General features: G+C 43.4%; 1 protein-coding gene across 4 annotated transcripts in view; it reads left to right on the forward strand.

Moving 5' to 3' along the window:
• NTNG1 (netrin G1) overlaps positions 1-22,212 on the forward strand; it is a 157,092-nt gene that overhangs the window by 66,793 nt on the left and 68,087 nt on the right. For all 4 annotated transcript variants that reach the window (XM_075098274.1, XM_075098271.1, XM_075098273.1 and 1 more), the window contains exon 3: positions 740-1,380. In XM_075098274.1, the coding sequence (XP_074954375.1) occupies positions 740-1,380 (641 nt within the window). The remainder of the gene's footprint in view (positions 1-739; positions 1,381-22,212) is intronic.

A 22,212-nucleotide genomic window follows, 5' to 3' on the forward strand; every position in this document is an offset into this window, starting at 1 on the left:
ATAAATTGGAGCCAATGCCTCATGAAAAGTCTTCCCTGAAGTACTCTGCTACCCTGTAATAAGATGGCAGACGTCTGAATCAAGCCCCAGAGCTGGCAGAGCACTGTTTTTCTAATGGCTTTTGGTGGCGAGTGTAAATGTTTTAAGGCAAGCGGTGCTAAGCTGGGAGCAGAGTTAAGCATGACAAATTTCACACCGGGGCAAGAGGAAACTTCAAGGTGTACTGGGTACTAGTTCATACCACGTACATATGGGCTGCACTGCTGACCTCAAAACACTTGCCCTAAAAATTACTTCTTTTGTGATAGGAGCTCTTGAGGAACATACTTGTTTTAAAAAGATATTATCTTTGGCTGCTGCATCTTTCTAGGAAGAGTCAGAGTTACTGAGCTGTTAAAGACTTGCTTACTGTTCTTGGTCTTTCGTGACTCAATCGCTGGTCCGAGTTGTTCAGGGTAAATAAACTCTTGTCTTTCTCTAAAACATACTAAGAAAAATGTTTATGTTACAGAAGCAGGGGTGCTGTGTATGTGTGTGTTTATACATTTACTTCCACAGGTAAAATAGCCAGGATAGATCTCGGTAAGATGAAGGTATTCCTTGCAAGCATTTGTGTTTTCTTTCTTGGTTTTACTCCTGGAGAAAAAGCAGCAGTTCTCATGTGCAGGACAAGAAACATCTTTATGTGTCACAGTCACCTATACCATGCCTCTTGTAACACTGCTTTGCTCTTTTCCAGGGGAATCCCTACATGTGCAATAATGAATGTGATGCGAGTACCCAAGAACTGGCTCATCCTCCAGAACTGATGTTCGATCTCGAAGGAAGACATCCCTCCACATTTTGGCAGTCCACGACTTGGAAGGATTATCCAAAGCCTCTTCATGTTAATATTACGCTCTCCTGGAACAAAACCATTGAGCTGACAGATAACATAGTTATCACTTTTGAGTCTGGCCGTCCAGACCAAATGATCCTGGAGAAATCGCTCGACTATGGGCGAACATGGCAGCCCTACCAATACTATGCCACGGACTGCTTAGATGCTTTCCACATGGACCCAAAATCAGTGAGGGATTTATCGCAGCACACAGTCCTAGAAATCATTTGCACAGAGGAATACTCTACTGGGTACATGACAAACAGTAAAATAATCCACTTTGAAATCAAAGATAGATTTGCTTTTTTTGCTGGACCTCGGCTTCATAACATGGCCTCTCTTTATGGCCAGCTTGACACAACCAAGAAGTTAAGAGATTTCTTTACCATCACGGATCTGAGGATAAGACTACTTAGGCCAGCAACCGGAGAAATATATGTAGATGAGCAACACCTGGCACGCTACTTTTATGCAATTTCAGACATAAGGGTATACGGAAGGTAAGAGAATATATACCTTTAGAAACAGGCACGTATGTTTGGTTTTAGAGGTTATTCAGAAACGTTTATGTCCCCAGACATGAAAACATTTTATCCCAGACGTGTTCACTGGAATTCTGGCTCAGCTGAAGTCTGTTTCTGGTCGTAGTAGAAGTTTCTGACTCAGCGGCACAAAGTCCCGGGTGTTTGCTATCACTAGCCTGAGATCTTAAGCCCTGTCTCATGAGCAGGATAATATTAACAGTTTCTTACGTTGGCTCAGGAATTCACCCTAGCATTAGCACACTTTCTGCTTTTATACAGTTGGAGCCTCATTTGATGGCAGTTAACTAAAAAGAGAGATTGTGTTTTATCATTTGACTTCTTGGGCCTTTAGTGTAAGCTGTGATTGATCGAGTAGCCCTTGCGTGGACCTCTCCCACTAGGTCCGGCTATGAACTGCCTGTCAACAAGGAAGGCGGCAGAGATTAGAGTCCGTTCCTTGTACTTTAACTAGCTCTGAAGTGCAGGGAAGCTGAAGTAAAATGGAAAAAACCAGAGTGTTTTGGAGAGACTGATTTGAGTATAACAAAGATGATTACTCAGCTGGGTTCAGGGCAAATAGTCCCTCTGGGGCAAGCACTGGCTGGTATCAGGTACCGTAGCCCCAAAAATAACAACTGCGCAAGGGCATCCCTATCGGGAAGTTTTCTTCCCAGCTCAAACTAGCAATTGACTGATGACCTCAAGCAGGAGGGTGATACCCTTTACATGTGTCTTGGATGCCAGTTTATTCAGAAGAAATAAACGGGACCTTCTCTATCAGCAATTCACTCACCTCTCTAATGCACCTTTTCCTTCTCCTCTGTTTCCTCTATAGAGGGTTCAAATCTTCATTTTAAAACCTTTTTTTTTTTTTTAAGAGAAGAGAAGTATCAAAATGAACAGAAAAGCTGTCATGGAAGGCCAGGGCAGTTTTTTGCAGACAGAAGACTGAGGGAAAAATGCAGAGATAGTGATTATATAAAACAGTAGTGACATAGACTATAGTATTACTCCTGTAGTGAGTTTGCCATTTTCTACCTCTTTTATACAACCCTTTCATGTACATAAGCATTTCCATATTGCAAAAATCGATACATAAAATCAAAATAGAATCAAATTACTGTGATGTAATCTATTGAAAAAATATTCCTCGAACTATATATAAAGGAAGAATTGATGCCACATGCAGGTTTCAATGCATAAGCTCTTTTGCAGTGCCGATATATTTTTATATGTATGTGACATCAAAATACATTTCTTAGGACCACAGATTTAGCATGTAGGTACAGTCTTCTGTGTGCAGACCAAATACGTATGTGTACGTACAGAATCACTAATTGAACATGTAAAAGTGTAAGATAGATGTTGCTGGTTTAAGAGTTCTTTTTGTAACTCTCATTAGTTACATGTTATTTTTCAGAAGGCTCTTGAGAGGGCTAAGTGGATCATGGACAGCTTAAGATACTGTTTGAAATAGCTTAGTAACGTTAGCCTCAGTACATAAAAAATGAGGCGTATATTCTATTAAATGTGTATCCTTTCTCCTTTGGGCTCCACATAGGTTAGCTCTACAGAGGGATCATATCAAAGCTCAGGATCTGAAGGTCCTTATGCTTGAGGAAAAGCTGCTCCCCATCTGAAAACCCATTTGGAGCTTAGTCTGACTTCAATTATACTATCAGTAATTTATCAAAGGAAGCATCTGAAGGATTAAAAAAGAGTGCAATGCATGCAAATTAGAAACAGAAACCTTCCAAACACATCTGGGGCACAGCAATCTTGTGAAAAATTATCTATAAAAATGAAGCGTGGCTGTACAGTGAACTTATCTGATGCTGATGCTTGTTGTCTAAATGCTGCAGTAATTGGACACATGCTTTAAAAGAAATATCTGATGTGTAATAGGATCTCGCTAGATTAGACTCATGTGAATTCTTATCACTCCTCTGCTAATGAGAAGAACAGCTCTTTAGGGATTTGGTGGCCTTTCCTTCAGTACCTAGTGAGCCCTCCTTGTTAAAGAATTTATGGGCTTGTTTACTACTAAGTAGCTGTGGGGCTGCGGTGCACAGCCCGCGATTATTTAGTCACACCAAAGGTAACGTGCAGGGGGGCCACTGTCACCCGGCTTTAGGTGTTTCTGGTCTCCTACCAGAAACCTTACAGCATTATGGTCCTGTGGCCTGGCATGCCCCGAGCACGGGAACGCGATGGCGGGGAGCAGGGGTTACCAGGGATTTTGTGCTGCTGCTTCTGATGCCGCTGAGCTTTCCAGCCGGTGCAGTTAATCTAGGATGTTAACTGGAGATTGAGTTACTTTTTTTTTTTTTCTTTTTTCTATGATGTTTTGTATTCTGGGCTTTGAGATGTAGATATTCGTATACATTTAGTGAAGCTAGACTCGGCTGTTCAGTGAGGACGGGATACAAAGGGATGTTTCCGAGGAGCCTGATGTGTGGTGGATGAGTGGTGCTAACAGACACATTTTAAAGCTAGTCCTTTTACTGGAAAAGGTAACCTGTAGGTTAAGTATAGTTAAAATCACCAAAGCTCACAATAGCATCTTTCTAAGGACAGCATAAAATGTAAATTGTTTCACACTGTATTTTAAGGATCAATGACAGCGAAAAGCATCTATCTTAAAGCTGCCATATTTAATATACAAGATGCTGGAGTGATTAGTACTTCACAACGAATTATAGATAGGAGATTTGCCCACTTAATGTAGGGTTTGTTTTGCCATTGCTTTGCATTTTGGTGTGAAGTAAGCCTGATGTATGTTGCATTAGAGATGAAAGCCTGTGTGCTCTGGATGAACGCCTTACCTCCTCTATTACCACCTGTTTATTCATGTTCAATTTACCACTTCCTCTGTGTATTTATTAAGATGATGAAAAAAAGGAAACGTGGCTGTTAGCAATTTCAGCAACTCCGTTGTGCTCACATTATTCAAGAAACGTAATAATCCACATGAACTAATTCTGACTTACTGATGGTCTGCTTCACTAAATCACGGTGATTTTTTCTAGTGAATAATGGCCGATGTAGTGTGCCAGTGCCTTAATTAAAGAGAGCCTCTCTTAGTCTTGATCTCGTTTTAATTTACAGGGTAATACTACAATAATATCACTAATGGAAGGTACATTAAAGGGCATCAAGTAGCATTAACTGTATTAAATTATGGCACTTGTGTTAATTAACTGCTGAAGCAAGATGGTCCTAACGGCTAGAAAGGTCGACTGATGCATAAATAAAGTCTTCTGGGATGGGAAACTAAGAAAGAGCAGACATTTTTCCCCTTGTCTGGCCTTGCTGCAAAGAATCAGAGGGTGTTCTATGTGGTAACCTCGGGAAGGTTTCTCTCTTCTCTCACTTCCCTGCACGCAGAGGTGGCCTCGACTGGCTGCGAGCTCTGCCTGTCTTCAGCTCCACATGCAGGACAGTCCTGGCAGTAAGCTGTGAGGCGCAGCTCCCTTTTTAAACGTTTTTTTTTGTAGGAGACGTCCGCTAAAACGCTGGTGGTAATTCCTTTGAAGTCAAGAAAAAGGTTCCTAGCAGATTTTGGATCAGGCTGCTAAAGGTTTAACTGCATTCATTCCAAAGTATTTTTGCTTTGACTGTTATACTGTCAGTGACGTGTACATTTATACACTGTAAATTAACTGTAATTCGGGATGCTAATAAAAAAACATTGCCCCGGTGGGTGACAGAATGACTAGCTGGCTAAAACAAAGAATCTTATTGCTTTTGGGTGATGAGGTTTTGATCTAAGAACCACCAGTTTCCTTCTGACACCAGAATATCCAGCCTTTGTACAATGTTATTAAGCCCTTTGGAATTTATTTTTATACTCTTTCTCGCCTTGAAGCTTCTGTATTTAAGCCCCAGGGTTTTCTGACCTGTCTCAGCTACGGTTGCAGTTCCAACAGTAATAGAAACCTCTAACCTCTAACTCACAGTACACAAGTGAAAAGTATCCTCAGTTTTAACAGTTTCTTGCTCACACATTATCTCTTCTAAATTTAAATCCATCTCAGGGTCTGAATAAATTACTCTGCAGGAGAGTGTGCGTGCTACTTAGGGGGCTGGAGCTTTTTTGTCTTCTTAGTCAGCCAGCCCCTCCTGCCAGCTGTGACCCTGAGGCGCTCGCTGTGGCTGCGCTGGGTCTGGGGGAGGTGGGTGCCCTTCCCTCAAAGAGCCCCCCGAGTCGGGGGTTGGCACTGCAGCCTTCAGCGGCTGGCCTTTCCGAGGAGGCTGGGTTGTGCCTCTGCCTTGTTCTACAGACCCGTTTGATGGCTGGATTAATTGGGTTAAACCTGTGTGTTACTCTGGCATACACTTGGCAGCGCTGTAATAAGATCCCTCCGTAATTTACCCAAAAGCAGAACTTTGCCCTAGGGGAGTGGTAATAGATAGAAGTGCTTTAGTTTTATTTATAATAGAAAATGTTTTCATTAATGTTCCGCTCAGAACCAAACCATCAATATGAAGATGTGTAGGCTTCAAGCTTGCAAGGAGACAGCTGAATACCATTCTTGTGTCTAGTATTTATTTACCATACTTGAATACTTTTTGTTTTATGAGAACACTTGCATAAGCAGCTTGTTGTCCTTTGAGATTTTTCACTAGTATTTGGAGGGAATCTAGCAGTTTCTCCAGTTAAATTATGAACTCATTACAGAACAGGAAAGAAAAAGAAATATATGTCAATTTATCTTTAACTCCCAAGTGCAATGAGCTTTTTTAATATATGGACTCTAATATGTCACTAAGGAAAATAGTCCTTCATTTTCTGAAACAAATCTAGGATTATCAGGAACTGAAATAATTACATGGTCACTGTGTTTATTCACACATGAGCAGCCTCCAATGGTTTATTCAGTACAGGTGTCCTGTCTGGCTTTTACGCCAGGCAATGTTCAGGTAATACTGGTTTTCACCCTCCGTCCTGCTGGCACAAGTCCTGTCCGTCAGCTCAGAGCGGTCTCAGTGTTGTAGCACTGGAAGGGGAGCAGAGCATTAGAGTCTGGACGGCTGACGAGGTCTCTAATTCTGCTAAACACTTTTGAAACTAGTGGGTTTCAGTCACCAGGTTTCTCGCACCACCTTTGCTCATTAGCATTTGATCATCTTTTCTTGGCTTGTTTTGCAAGTTGTCAAGGATTTCATACTGATCTCCTCCAGCTGTCTTTCAAGGAAGCTCAGTAGCACACAGGATCAGGGTGTTTGAGGAGAGGCACCAAGCCTTTTTGTAGTATAACTCATTTTGCCATTGAACATTAAAGGAGTAGAGATGAAACTCCTGATGAAAGAAATGAGAATTTTTCTTTCTGTATTACTTTGTATGCTGAAAAGCTATCCAAAGAGCCTTTCCGAATAAATTCAGTGATTCCAATATCTTGCAGAAGCTCTCTTTCCTTTAAGCTTTTCCTTTCAAAAAAGTTCAATTTAATGCAAACACTGAAATAAGCTTAAGGATCTCCTGGCTCACATATACAAATGATTCCTGGCACAGGGATGTCCTTCAGGTTGAAGTTAAAGCTGGAGTGGTACGATGTATTACCATCTTAAAAGTTAAAAATTTCCAAATATTTCACAAGTAACAGGAACCACTGACTTGTAGGGGTTTTTCTAATTTAACATTCTGGTCCCTTCCACGGGTGCCAGCGTGGTGACCTGGCCTGCTGCTAGGTTTGTCCATCTCAGTACCTAATCACACGTGCTTAGGAGCTGATTTTTCCCAGATACTCTGCAGCATGTGGAGTGCCTCAGAAGGTAGAACCCAGAATATCCACGTGCTTTCTCTTGGCACAGATGATGTTCCTCTCTCTCTGTTAATCTTCTTTGTTAGTTGCAATAGAGCCATCGTTCAGCTGTGATTTAAGGAAATATTTGAAATGAAGACAGTAAACTTTGCTGCCTTTCCTTTTATTTCCCTCTAGTACAGTGCCATAGTAAATGCTGTGTATTACTCCCTATACATTATGAGAAGTATTGAAACAAGAGACAAACCTGATACTAGCTTCAGATGCCATCCTGTAGATCAGGACTCATTTCAGTGAAGTTACCCTTACTAAACCAATGTGGTTCAAATGCGTTCATGCAGGAGGAGTGAGAGAAAACAAGTGATGGAGAGGAAGGGAGGATGGAAGGAGAGAACGAAGGAAAGGAGGGAGGACGGACTATGGAGGCCATCTCAGCTTCTGTTCAAAAGAAATGAGGAAAAACCCCGCACCTTTCAAGTCTCTTCATCCTCTCCCATATTCATATAATAAGGCTGATGTAAAGCAGGACAGTTCTGCTAAGTGCAGCGATACAATCGCGTGGAGATACCTATTCAGGAAACTGGGAAGTGAATTAGCAACGGCCAAGGTCAAACAATCCCATTACGTGGGGGTCTGTGAGAACCCTTCCTCTCTTTCACTCTTGAGTTTCGGGGATTAATGGGTCTCGGCAGCCCTAGGGCACAAAGGGGGCCATCATGGCTCTTACCTGATCGCAGCAGGCTGCAGCGCAAATGGGTCGGCACCAGACATCCTCGGTGACGCACAGGTAAAACATCTCGTTAACTGGGCTGAACAACGGGGAAGTTTTCAACACTGCTGGAATTCTGTTTTCATAGAATCTAATCTTGTTGATGGAAAAGCAAGAAAAGCGCTACAGAAGGAACCGGCACCGCTGTGGATTTAGCAGGCAGTAATACGGTCAGGGAAAAGGAGATGAGGGAGTATACTGCAGGTGGCATTCCCAAGAGAAATTCTGGCTGCTGAGGCATTCGGGAAGGCACAATGTTAGCCGCAGCCCTTTGCAGGCCAAGGGGCTGTGTCCTGGTTAGATTCGTGGGGCATGGTAGAAATGAAAGGAGGCTGAATGGCAAGAGGCATCCTAATGACCGTAGGAGGGAGCACGGACTGGAGAACTTCTTGATATACTACCACTCCTGTATGAAACCACCTTTAATTTTTGCAGCACACCAAGTCCTTGGAGCCTTAGAGTCTCTGGACAGCATCTGGTTGCTTACACAACAGTTCATCCAGACTCATAAGCAAGTAGCAATTAATAAAAAGGAATGATTGGTATGACTTTTATGCTGGAAGTGCTGCTATACTCTGGAGTAACATCGATGTACTTCACTGATGGTTATTGTGACACTTCTGGGGTGATGACCACTGCTTTAAAACAAGCCTGAAAACAACAAAAGAGGCTGATAGCCTAAACAGCCTCAGGAAGAGGCTGATAATCTGTAGCTTCATGCTGTGGGTTAGGGCTGATGAGGCCCTGGGACACACCGTGTATAACGCAATACCTGTGGTCCATACACATGCCCGCATCCCGGTGCTGGAGGGCAGTTCTCTAAAGTTATGCTGTTTCTCTGAACCCTTGAGTCTATCCTCTGACTTTGGTGTTTGTGCAAATGTCAGTAGGTGTCTGCCTCTTCCTCATAAACTCCCTGGAAGACCTTGTGCTTGTCTTCGTTTTCTCCCTTAAATCCGTTCCTATCTTTAGGGGAGCTGTGCGGGGTGTCTTCCCTCTGCCGTGCAGTATGCCTGCTCCCACCCTCCCTAGATGTGCGTTGCCCTGTAACATGAGCCAGTATCTGCTATGTTAAGCTTTATAAAAAGTGCTTTGAAATACACTTAAGAAGAATTGGTACAATGGGTTGTTAGAATCCGTCCTCCCGCACCATCACTCATAAAACAGGCATGTAAGGGGGGTACTGCTACCAGTGCTGATGGTAGCAATGCTGTCCCAATGACTGAGGGACATGGTGGTTCATGTTTAACTGCCTTCAGTGTTCCTGTTACGCTGCACATTAAACCTATTAACAACCAAAAAGATAAAATTTTGTTATAATGAGGATATATACATTGAGATATGTGTCTTCACAGTCAACTAATTAGTTGCCATCAACTGTTTTCACTTTGCTCGGTGACATGTGGTATATAAATCATTACAATATGTTAAATGCAAATGGTTGGTAATAGGGTAACCATCTGCTCACTGTTGGAAAGTTAGCAGAGGACTATAGTAAGCTGTACTTCTAATAACGATGCTAAACTCAAATCCCTGAAATACCAAATATCTAAAACCAGCTGCCTCCACTAATGCCAACATTACTAATACGTCTCTTACCCTTTTCATTTTCAGAAGTAAACCACATATTGTAAGAGGTAATTTTGTTCTTCCGCGTGAACTTGACTCCAAGGCTAGAGTCTGTAACAGCAATGTGAACCACCATATCTCAGAGCCCGATCTTTTTCTTACGGTGTGTTGAGAGCTTTTGAACAGCCAATAAATAATCAGGCTGTCCACTCTTCTCAGGACATCTTTTCGTCCACAAATATAATTAAACTCTCTTCCTCCCCTAACCGCCTCTGCCAGGCCCTTTTCCCGGGATGACATTATTTTGTAGGTGATAGATAGTTGGCACATTGCTGTCTGGTAAGGTATTACCCTAGAGACCATCAAAGGGTGCCTTTGGTCTAATAACCTACCATGCCCGATGAGCATTAAAGATCACCACTGCAAAGAGGGATCAATTATTTCGCCACGGACATATATTATCAGGGGCTGTCACGTACCTTCGTAATGAGCATTTCTGGATACCCAAGTGACAAAGTAATGCATTGGAAGATTAGTGGTGGGACAAGAGTGAAGGACGGCCTGCCAAAGCAGAGGCTGTGCCTTCCAGCTAGAGCAGCTCCTTCTCTCCTTACCCATTCAGTCATCTGCTGGTCAGGGTCACTCTCATAGCGCTGACGTGCTGGCTCCCCCATCAGTAACATATTGCGTTATCGCCTACCAGAGAGATTAATATGTTCCTGTACTGTATTCCCAAGACGTGGCTCTCAGCATTAAAGAAGCTGAGGAATTAATTCATCTCCCACTGTCTGAGTGGAAAAGGAGTTTGCGATTTCATCAAAGTCAGATGCTAGTGCTGCCGTGGCTTTCGTAAGCCACGTTGGGAGGGAGGGGTTGGTGTTCCTCTGCAGGGTTGCATCTGGCATGGTGGTGTCTGATTTAAGACTGTGCTTCCAGGGAAGCACCTGCAGGGGAAGAGGCTGCAGGAGAGCTCATTAGCCTGGCGGTTTCTCAGCCCCGGGATGAATTACAGAATAAGATGCTTGCTCTACAGGGCCTCAGAAACCTGCAGCTTTGTGTAGGTGTGCTGTCCTGCAAAGCTTTCCAAGTTTAAAAAAACGTTACAGGGAGGCGTTTTTGAGCTAACACATCTGCCTTTGTTGCCTTGCAAGAAGAGGAGCGCTGGCTGAAGGCTGCACACGTCTGGTGACTCCATTTTGATTCACAGTGAGCGCTTGCCTGTCTCAAAATGGGGTGGCTGCACTTTAAAGTTATCTGGAGCATTTATAGACAGAGCCGGTGTGATGAGCAGCACTTTATAATACCTCAAAGGCATGGTGCCAGAGCTGGGAATTTGATAAGCCGGGGTCCTGAATTGGATTCCAGCAATGGTCACAGGTTTTAGGAAGCTCTCATTTGAAATTGCAAGCAGGGATAAAACAGGATTCTTTCTCTTTAATTGCATTAGTTTTATTGAACTGCAGCATTGCTTCAGTTCCCAGAACACTTTATATATATTTTAATGCAAGCTACCAGAGACAGAATGGTTGCAGGACTGTTTATTGTTTCTGACTTTTATAGTTGGTAAAGCTGATTTTACTCATTTTCCCATTTAACTCTCTCGTGCATTAAGAGTCTTCAGACTTTGGGATGGTGTTTACTGACATCATCATAAACACAGTAATTTTAACTTCTTTGATTTGGTAATGCTTCTGTAGTGCTTTTGTTTAGGCCTGGTCAAAAACACCAGGTCAGGCCACGTGAATGTGAACCGAAGCCCAGGAACCTCTGGTAGCCTTTCATGCAGAGGGAACATGAAATTCATTCCTCGGTAGCTGATCCTTTAGGTTTATTTGATGTATGCTGCTATCATTCACTGCGACACAACTGTCCCAGTCGTCGGATGCTTCCCATCTGTTGTTTGAGGGGAGAGGGAGGGTCATTTGAGAGGTTTGGGGTTTTTTTTTAACCTTACATACCTTGGCTATATTTTTATAGCCTCATCACGTTTTAACTGGCTCCAGATCTTCTCATTGTGTCAAACCGTGGGCCACTTCTTCCCTTACGCAGGGCTAGGGGGTGTTAATTTTGCCATGTAAGCACAACTAGGAATTGACTTGAACAAAAAAAAACCCCCAAATTTCAAAAAATCACCATTCCTGCCCTCCAGTTAGAGCAGAGCAGGTCCCACGACCTTCGGCAGCACGGGGGAGCGGCGCCCGCGGGAGCAGGGTGTAGTGGTGGCAGCTGGGGCAGGGGACGGAGCTGCAGCGTGAGAAGGCGCCTGTTTTGTCCCTGCTTTGTGAGGTCCTCCCCCACCCTGCATACCTCCGTGCCCTGCGTACTGCTTCTCTTTTTGGTGATTGCCACCCCTTCAGTGGTATCGCACGGGGAGTCGCTCCCGTGTGGCTCGAAGAGGGAAAGGAAACCCTCGCCAGGAACATCTCCATTTGCTATGAAAAAGTAAACCTATTAATACTTTGTCAATGCAGAAAATTGCTTATCATTTAACAAGCTTCACTGAAGATCCTGTGCTGGTGGAACCATGCCTCCCTTCCTTTGAATGCCCCTGAAATAAGTCCTCCAGCAGGACAGCAGAACAGCAAGGAGCCAGTTACATTTTTAATCACTTGCGTCCCATAGGAACTGCAGTCTGCCAGCAAGGGCAGCTCCTTCCCCTCTGCAGCGCAGGAGAAGAACTGAAGGATGGCAAGCTGTGGTTCCAGAATGGTGTGTACAGTTATTAATGAGCTAAAGATCAAACAATCTGTGTCATTAGCTGCTAATATTCTGCTACCGAGAATGTTTAACCCAATCCACAAGCTAGATCTGGGGTGAAAAAATTGAAAAAAAAAAAAAAAAAAAAAAAAAGGGGCTTTATTCCACTTTTCCGTTTGCCTTTTTTCCTGAGTGGAGAAACAGTTGGATGAAAGGAGTAGGGAAAAGTAAAATAACATTTAATTTCTCCTCTACTGCACACATCTCAAAAGAAAGTTTCAGCAGTGTAGAATCCTTGCGCACCCAGACCAGCGTGCATCGCTTTACCTTCTCACCAGGTAGGCCACTTAGTCACGGCAGCAGTAACCCCCCAGTAGTGATGCTTTCCAAGAGTCGTCCTTTGAGGTGGCTGAATGACAGCACCGGCCTCAGTTCTGACACGTACAGATGTCTCACAGCTTAGACTTGATGTCTTAAAGTATAGATCTGAATGTTTGTTTTTCACACTGCACTGAGAGATCAGATTCTGAGGTCTCACTTCATTCCAATGGCTACTTCTGGAGACTAATGCAGATTTTGGATTTTGTGGTCTATACATTGGATGGTTCATCTGTTAATGCTTCATAAAATATACATGCTTTAAATAGGAGAGATGCAGGAGAGTGATACCACCTCACTGACAAAGGGTTACGTGTCTTGACTCCAAAAGCAGGTGAAGTGTATACTTTTATTGTAGTTTATTGGTTTCCTCACCATACAGTCGAGCCTGGGTTTTGACTAACAATCGCACGGTTAGTGTGCGGCTGCCGTTCAGCCTGTCTGTGAGTTGTGGGGAGCAGATACGTGCATGTGCTCTGGCTAAAGGCTTCATACACGAAGCATCATGTTACATTTTTAGAGGCATTTGGCACTTAAAATGCAACCACCTAAAGGTGGTTTAGTGCTGGCTATTGGAAAAAAATTGGGGATTTTGTAAATTTTGACTGTGTTTTATTATACCAGGACTTTTGAAAAATCCCTTGCACATATTAGGACCCCAAAAAAACCCAGCTTACTCCAGGAGAAAAGGTTCTGCACTTTAAAAATGGGCTGAGGGCATGCTGTAACAAGAGAGAGGCCTTTCAGAGTGTTGCACAAATATTGCTGCAATGCAAACACAATTGATGGAACATAAAGTCCAGTCTCCATGCCCGGTATGCGGGAGGTTCCCCCTAATTCCACATAAAATGTGTGCTTTTTTATATCCTCATAAGCTTAGCACATTTTAAAAGAAACCAGGTTTTAAAATTCGGCTGCTGTGAGTACATTAGGCAGCTAGGAAAGGGAAGGAGCTGCCGTGAGGCACGGGTGAGAGTTCGTCCGAAGAGACTGGTGGGAGGCAGCCCAGGGCGCTTGTCCTGCCTCGCAGCCGCGGGTGCCGATACTGCCGCGAGGGGGGCAGCTCTTCCGTCACGGCTGTTATCGGAGGTCGCGGTCCGCAGGGCATGCTTCCCAAGAGAAGCCTGTTACAGACTAAGACTTTTTCTCCTTTTTTTACCAAATTCTTTATCTTCAAAAGTAGGTCAGCATCTGAAAACCCAGAGATTATCATGAAGGGGTAAAACTGAGACAACACAGGAATGATTTGCGCAGGAAAAAAAAAGGAATAAAAATGTTGTATTCTGAAAGCTACATTCAACTTGTGTGACAAGCAGGGACAGGTGCCAGAAGCTTGTTCCCTTTGTGATACGATTATATGGCCCCTAAGTCGTTGGGTTCAGTGAATTTGCTGTGTATCATGATAAACCTGTATATAGCAGAAAATCCACAAAGTCCTGCCCGTTTCCTCTCGTGAGGTTTTCCGCCCAACGTGAAAGCAGAGAGCAGCTTTAACAAGATCTGGGGGCACTTCTGACTCCGGTGTAATGCTCCCCTCCTGGCTTGCGTCCGTCAACAAGAGGAGGTGCTGAGCAGGCGTAAGAACAGATGAGGAAGGATGATGAGCGGCAGTGGTGGAGACAGGAGGTTGTGACTGCTGTGGGCACTGTCCTAAATCCCAGTGGAGCTCTCTCCTTCCTTCTCCTCTGCAACTTTCTCAGTGTCTGAGAGAGAGAGCACAGCACCAAAACATATCAGAAACAAACACTAATTCCTTCATCCCCAGAAGTACTGCATACGAAAATATTTCCTAATAAAGTGGCCATTATTCTTCTTGGGGTTTTATTTGCATAATTCAGGAGGTTTCTGATAATTATGCCCATGTTCATTAAGGATAAAGCTCTGTGTCATGCAAGATTTCTTGTTAGGATCCTCTCAGGGCACCTTGTTTCTTCCTACCCGTCAGGTCTTCAGAACAAATCCCTCTTCTTCTTTTCAATGGATGGCAACTCTCTGTCAGCGTGCAGACAAAAAACATTCATTTTGAACAGCAGTCTCCTGAAGTCCATGCCCTGAAGAACGCTTTAACACAAGGAAGCTGTTGCTCACCATCTGGCTGTCTAGGCCCCAAACAGGACCCTGGCCAGTCTTGCTAGACCTATTCCTTGTAATAAGCTGCTCCTTGAGAAACGGATGCTGCTAGACATCCCTGGATTAATGACTTTTTTTTTTCAAATCTAAGTTCTTTACCTGCATCTATTAGTTCTCTGGTATTGTTCTTAGAGCTATGTATTTTATTTATTTTTTATATATATGTGTGCGGCCATTTTACTTCCAGATTAACTCAAACATTCTTTGAGAACAGAAACAGCCTGTACATTTTGCACTGGGGTGTGAGCCTGAGGATGCCTGCTTGACATTTCAGGGAAAACTGGGAAGTTTGTATAGGATTTTAAAAGCTATGTTATGCAAGATGGAATTACAAAGGTTTGTTCTTCAGTATAAACATATACTGATTGGTTTTGTCAGCAGTATTTCACAATTTGCTTTCCCCTATGACAGTCTTACATTATTCATAACCTGCAATCTACTCCTTACATTTTCAATTATAAGAGTTTCTTGGTGGGGGTCGCAGAATACGAAGGGAGGTATTGATTTGAAACATTTGAAATATAAATGAAGTTGTTTAGTTCTTCTGGTACATGGAATATTATAGTCGCTGGATCAAATTCGACCTCCCAGCATGTCTGTTTTCATAGACAACAAAAAACGTGTTCCAGACCCCTCAGTGGACGGTGCAGCTCAGCTCTAGCCTCTGTATGAACATTCTTTGATTTGCCCAGTATTTGTTAAAAACAAACATCAATAATAAATGCTTCAGTGTGCTCGGAGGCCAGAAGCAATCGCTATTTTATTCTAGCCTGACTTTAGGTTAGAATCTTAAGACTTTGCTTTGAAACTACCGGTCCTTTGTCACTTAAACTTATGGAATAATATCAAAGTGGTATCGTCAACCCCATTTCACAAAGACCTACCCGAAGACTCTTGTCCCCCGTCACCTGATTTTGGGGCTAGGGCAAGTATTAAACCCGGTGGGAGACCCTTTTTGGCACGGGGGGAACCAGTCAGCGTTGGGGGTACCGCAGCGGGCAGGGGTATGTACATGCCCGCGCGTGCCTCCTGCTCGCTGCTCCTCGGCCAGCGCCAGGGGCCGGGTCTCCTCTCCCTTTCCCCATCTGAGGCCTACGAGCTCCTGGCCGGCAGCACCTGACAAGCCGATAGCCTGGCCTAGCTCTGACCTCTGGGAAGGCCGGGCCATCCGTTAGGAGTCATACCCACAGACTATCAATCAATTTACTACATTCAGATTTTCCTTTGGTAAAAAGCCAGTAAATTTGACCCATGATATCATCCATCTCAAACTTTCTAATACTAAACAGCATTTGTAATATTCCCATCTTTGTACGATTCCACTGACTTTAGTAAAACATAATAAAATGTTTGCAGAACCTAGCCGATTTAGTGGCTTCAAGATAACAATAAATAGTGTCTATAATTAAACAGTAATCATATGGTGTTTTAGAAAAAGAAAACAAGCTTTCTCTACACAAAGTCAGCAACAGAAATACAGTAGGTGAAAGAACAACTGTTTTCCCAAATTAAAAAGAAAAGATCCAGTTAGAACGTCATCTCCTGAACCGTTTAAAATTAGTCTCAGCAAATAATTTCATTGTGCAGTGGTGTTATACCAACGGGGCTAGAGATGAGATGACTCAATAGTTCTTTTTCAGTGTCTAAGTTAGCTATAGGATGCTAAGTTGCTTTTGGCATACTTCAAACACTGTGCACAGACACAAACCGCTCACTTTTCATCTGGTTTCTTCAGCAGGAGAAAGGATTACTATTTTTGAAGTATAAATTATTCGCAGAAGAAACCGCTCAGGGATGGCTGAAAGTATCTTCAGAATTTGACCCACATTAACAAATACTTTTGACAAACTTTTTTGAAAACTCAAGGCACAATTTTTCCTTCAGAAATATTTTTGTTCAAAAATTATTAAAAATAATCTCTAGAAAAGGATTTAAAACCTGAAAACAAAACTACACATTTTCATTTGACATGAATTATTTTTGCCCCCCAGTTTTTTTTCAGTTCAGTCAGTGAACTGAAAAATCAATTATTCACACAGCTCTACTGGCAAATAATTCTTATCATAATAATTCCAGAGGGAAATATTCTGTGACAAGGAGCTTATATGTTACGGAATTTAGAAGTTAAAAAATTGAGGGTGGCATGATAAACAATGAGAAATGTTCTGTTCAGTTTTCTCACTTTTCTCTTTCAAATTATGACCTCCAATTGAGATGAAAAGCTGAAAGAGAAAAAGGAAAAGAGAAACAAACAAACAAAAAATTTTATATTTTAAAGTGGATTTGGAGTATCAGTTTTGCTGATAAGAAGGAGTCAAATCCCAATTATTTTAGATGGAGCCAGGAGGCCTAAAGCATTTTGAAAATCAACCCTAATGAAACGCAAAAAGCACCAGCACAAAACTACTTTTGAACTATTTGGTCAGGTTCGCGTTCTCTGAACTGTTCGTTATGCACCCTCTGATAGTTCATTCACTCCAGAAGAGACTACAGCTGCCTCATGCCTTATAATTATCCCTAAAGTTCAAGTTCAGCAACCTGATTTTTCGGGAAGGGATCCATTGCCCTGCCCTTGCAAGAAGCGTGTTCTTCTCCCTAGGCTTGCTGAGAAGCATCAGTTCTGGTAACGATGGCAGCGCTGCCGGGGGAGGGAGGTTATCCAAAGGGTTTAAGAACCCAGAGAACACCTCGGAGTACTGCCAGCGATAACCAGCAGAACACTGCCGGCAGAGCGCAGGGCACGGTTTGCCTGTGCAAAAAGGTGCCCTTCGGAGTGGTTCCAGCGATGAGCCTTGGGCAGCGGCTTCTGCGCAGGCCAGCAGCAAGGCATAAGCCTGAAGGAGGCATATTAACCTAGTTCTCAGAATCAAGTGTTAGTTTGGGGCTAGGCTGTGTGTTCACAATTCAAAAGTATTTTACATGTTTGTCATTTAAAGACACCTACCAAGAGGACAGTCAGCTAAATCATATGCCAAAAGTTTTTCATGCCTGGATTCTCAGGATTCTCAAAAGAGAACCTGAATTACGTTTCTGCTATGCCCTCACTTATCCTGGTGGTTTTCTGAATGTCCGGTGAGTGCCTAGACATCTCATGGCGATACTGAAAATTAAAGTGGGTTTTTATCGGTAGTTCTTTACCTTTCCCCCACACATCTGCAAAACAGGACAGATAAAGGAAATGTGATTTTGAAGTACATGTCTTTTTAAAGCACTTAAGTCCCGGGCTTTTCAGGGACTGTTAGGCTGTGTGTAACTATATTTATTAACAGAACTTAACCGGAATGAGAAACCAGCCCTTGTTCTTTATGTGTGCTTTATTGCTGGTTGTGTCTATTGGGACTACACCTGGAGCAAAAGGTGGCCAAAACATGTAGAAAAAAACCCAAGGATATGTTCGATATTCCTTTTCTCTTTGGAGCAGAGCCTGACTTCTTCCTGGCAGATCTCAGAGAGATCAGCTGCCTGAAGCTTCCTGCCATCTCCTAGCGCTTGCTCCGACCCTGCTTCCCTGGCGCGTCCCGCGCGGCTCCAGCCGCCACAGGAGCCTCCCTGGCCAGGGGTTTCACAGGCGGCACCGGGAGCTGGGTTGGACCAGCCACTCTGGCGGGGTTAGACAGCCTCCGTAAATGAGTCCGCTTTGCTTTTCGCTTTTCTCTGAATTATGACTCATTTTCTTCTTGGAAACAAATCTCCCTGGCCTCTTGCGTTTGTTTGGAAGGGAGGTGGAAGACTCCTCAGGGCTTTGTTTGATGCGCAAAATCCTCTCTACAGACATGAACTTAACGAAGAGGGCTTAAAAGCAGAGCTGGTCACAGCAGATGCCTATCAGAATGAGCAGGGGAGATGGTTCTTCACTGAATCCTGATAGCAGGACCAGCAGAAGGGCCTTTCCTGTTACCGTCTGCAGCAGGAACAGGACCGAGCTATTCATTCTGTTGCAGCTTTCAGAGGTGCCTCACTTTTTCAAGTGAAACTTGCTGTCCAAGAGTAGGCGTACGTGGGGTGGGCTGCCCTGCACCTCTTGTGTGCCTACGCACTGGGCTCCTGCCCCAGGGCTGCTGCAGCGCGGTGGGGCCAGTCCTGCCTGGGTGCAAAGGGACGCACAGCAAGGGCGGCAGCCTGCTCCTGCGCAGGGTTAGGGCTTGCATCAGCTGCAGCCCATTGCAGCCCGTGCCCCGCTCTTCCGTGTATGCCATCCCTGCAGCAGAAACGACCGGGGCACGGTTGAGCCTTTAGATGAGTCCATAGGAGGTCTCTTAAACAGAAATGCTCTGAAATCTTTTCAAAAGAGCAGCAGATGTAGTGCTTCGCAGAACTGGTCTCCCCAGTGTCGAATTCTGCACGTCCCACAGATATTTTTATGCTGCTTTTCTCTATTATAGTCCTCAAAAAGTTACTGGAATCAGTATGAATTTAACCTTTCTTGTTTCTCACGTGGCAGAAACATTGCTCCCTTGACAATGGTTCATGAAAATACTTTCTTCCCTACCATGACACAATAGGAGCTACATCCTGAGCCTTTCTCTAAGTTTAAAGATACTTCTGCTTCGGCCAGGTCTGTCCAACGTTAATCATGGACACAAATTTGTAACAGCTCACTTGGGCTATCGTAAAATACAAGAATAATTTTTTTTTCCCATTGCAGAGAGTTAAGTAACATTTTTGAATTGTAATCATGTCCACTTGGATGGTAATTTAATGACCACAATTTTAGACCTCCCACACAACAAATTGTTCCTTTTCAGTGTTGTGCTGGGAAAAAGAATTCAGGGTACCAGCTGGCAGCTGATACTGTGAAATACTACTTACAAGTAAAGACAGGAAGTTTGATGCAATCACTAGCATCTTGGAGCAGCCTTCCTGGGATTGCTGCTGAGCAGATGCAAGACTGGTATTAATTAAATTAAACCCAGAAAAATTGGTCTCTCAATAAACTTAAAAGTGGTGATGCACATTAACACAATGCCAGGAATTTCAAATCTAACGTTCAGGTTTGTATTGGGAGAAAAGAGAAGAAACAGTGACTCCTAAAGACTTTTTAACTTCTGTTTTTAAATTTGTAAGCTGTAAAACTTTGCAGTGCACCTTTCACCTGAGGTTTGTGTGTCAGTTCTTAACGATCTAGCGGGCTGCGGTACAGACTTTTACAACTGCTGTGATAGAGTGGCTAAATTCTGCCTGGTGGTATCGCAGTGATTAAAATAGAAGGTGTGTCCAGGGTATCCGTTGGTGTGTGTTGACTTGCTGGTAACGACGTACTGCCCGATGGATGGGTGGCAAACTAAGACTGGCCAAGCAGGACGTTGGACAGCAGCAAAAAAAATTGAAAATAACAGAATCTTGCTTCTTTAGCATGCTGATGGCAACGAGCAGTAGCCAAATCTCAGCCAGCATGCTCCTTAGATTTTTTGCACCACCAGACAGACAACGACAAGGTACTGCCAAACAGATTGCGTTATTCCAGCTGGGGAGGGAGAGCTGCATTCTCGTCCCAGTAGCCCTTCTCTCCCTGATGTATGACAGCATAACCAGCTGAGAAGCTGTTTTGGTTTTACCCTCTCCTAGTTTTTCCTGATATTTAGAACAAGCCAATTAAAACACCAGTGACACATCATGACAGCTCAGAACACCCAAACTGTGTAGTACCGCCGCAACACATGTGCTTCCCACCCTCCCACTCTATCAAGGTGCGCAAGAGATGGATTGTTACGTGAAGCACCGCAGCTTAGTAGGTGAGACCAAGTGATTCCAGTGAGAAAGAAGGGAACTTTCTAGTGGGAGAGAAGGGGAAGGAGGGACTAGTTGTAACACTGGCGTACTTAGAGTTTATGTCTGCCGGTTTTACTCTGTTCTTCAGTGGTAGTCTGGGAACCTACCAAAACAACCACCAGTGTTAGGTGATCAACTGGTAGCACCGTTTGTCTTCACCTTAGCAAGAGATTTTGCTTCCTTTCTGGGACAGACATGACTGCCACGGTCCTCAGTTTTGGCATCCTTCAGGTAGACAATAAAAGCTTTCTATTTTTGAGGTTAAAGGTTTGAGCAAAACAGATGCATGTGACAATGTAAAATATCAGCATCCTCCCTTCTCAGCAGTTGTGTCCATAAAGCCACATCACACCGGGGCTCCTTATGCTCCACTGACACCCAGTTTCCATCCCATGCTTGTTCAAGATCTCAGGCCTGCCATTTAAAATGACAAAAAGATTATCTGCCATTATCTAAAAATACAGCCAGCGAGCCTAGGATAATGTGAATGGAATGAAAGCTAGAAACAAATTAGGCCATATTTCAGACAGTGTGAACTAACATAATTTCATTGATTCTAGTGGAGCCAGATGGATTTACATCAGCTAAGAATCTGGCAAACTGTGTTCATGGGTGAAATTATTTGTGGAACATGCTGCTGGCGAACTCTAGCAGATTTTATAGCCGCTCTCTTTATTGACACATTTCCATGAAAACTAATATCTCTGAAGAAAAAGCAAAAAGGAGTGTTTGGGAAGGGATGGAAGTTTGTTCTCTGCAGCAGCTAACAGCAGCTATATTTTCAGACAGATTCATTTCAGCTTTAACACTTGGAGAATGTGAAATGAAAGTTAGAAAAAGCATTTGCCCATTCCACTTGGCATGGGGTATCTAAGCATTTAATATTGAGGGTGGGTATTTTTTATCTGGAAACTGAAATAACTCAGACTCAGAATTAGCTGTTCTGTTCTACTACATATAAGCATCACTGGATTATTTTTAGACTTTGGACCTAAGAGACAGCCAGCAAGTCTGAAAATTTTCAGATCTGTTGGTCTGAAACATTTTTTATCTAGCCAGGAAGTCAGAACAGTTTCAAATGCTTAAATACTGAGGCGTTTGTGAGAGGTTTATTAGGTTACTGCCTCCTCCTTCCTGTGTAAACTTCTGCATTTCAGAAACATCTACAGTTTGTTTGGCAAGGTAGGGTTGCCCTTGGCCCTCTGTCTGAAAGGGTCAGGGGAAAGGCGCGGCGAAGCCAAAAGGACCTGCCCCACTAATGTTTGGCTTCAAAAGGAAGACAGCATACGTCTGTCAGAGAGCATGCTAATCAGATACAGGTTGAGATATAAATCGACCAGCAGTGATACTGTAGTTCTTGTTCGTATTGACCAGCATCGAACTTGACAGTAGTTGCCATTTAAATAATCAGAATATATAGAAATGTTTACTAGCGTGCAAACACAGTAAAACTTACACATGTGTTAATATTTAAATTTAGCACTTGTGCTCTCTTATTTTTGGGCTGGCTTAGTGCAAACAACGGGCAACTCCATGCCCTGTATGCTTTCTGTGAGTCTTGGGAAGTCCTCGCTCCTGTGGAAAAGGGAATTATGCTGCCCTTCTGGACTTTGTTTTCTTTTTTAATTTCAAGCTCTCCAAACTGCTTGGAAGTAGGCCACTGAGAATGCAAAGCAAACATGCTCTCTGTGTCTGGGTTTTGCTGTTCCCCACTAGATATATTATATTCAG

The sequence above is a fragment of the Phalacrocorax aristotelis genome, chromosome 6, assembly GCF_949628215.1.
Source record: "Phalacrocorax aristotelis chromosome 6, bGulAri2.1, whole genome shotgun sequence".
Classification (NCBI taxonomy): Eukaryota; Metazoa; Chordata; class Aves; order Suliformes; family Phalacrocoracidae; genus Phalacrocorax; species Phalacrocorax aristotelis.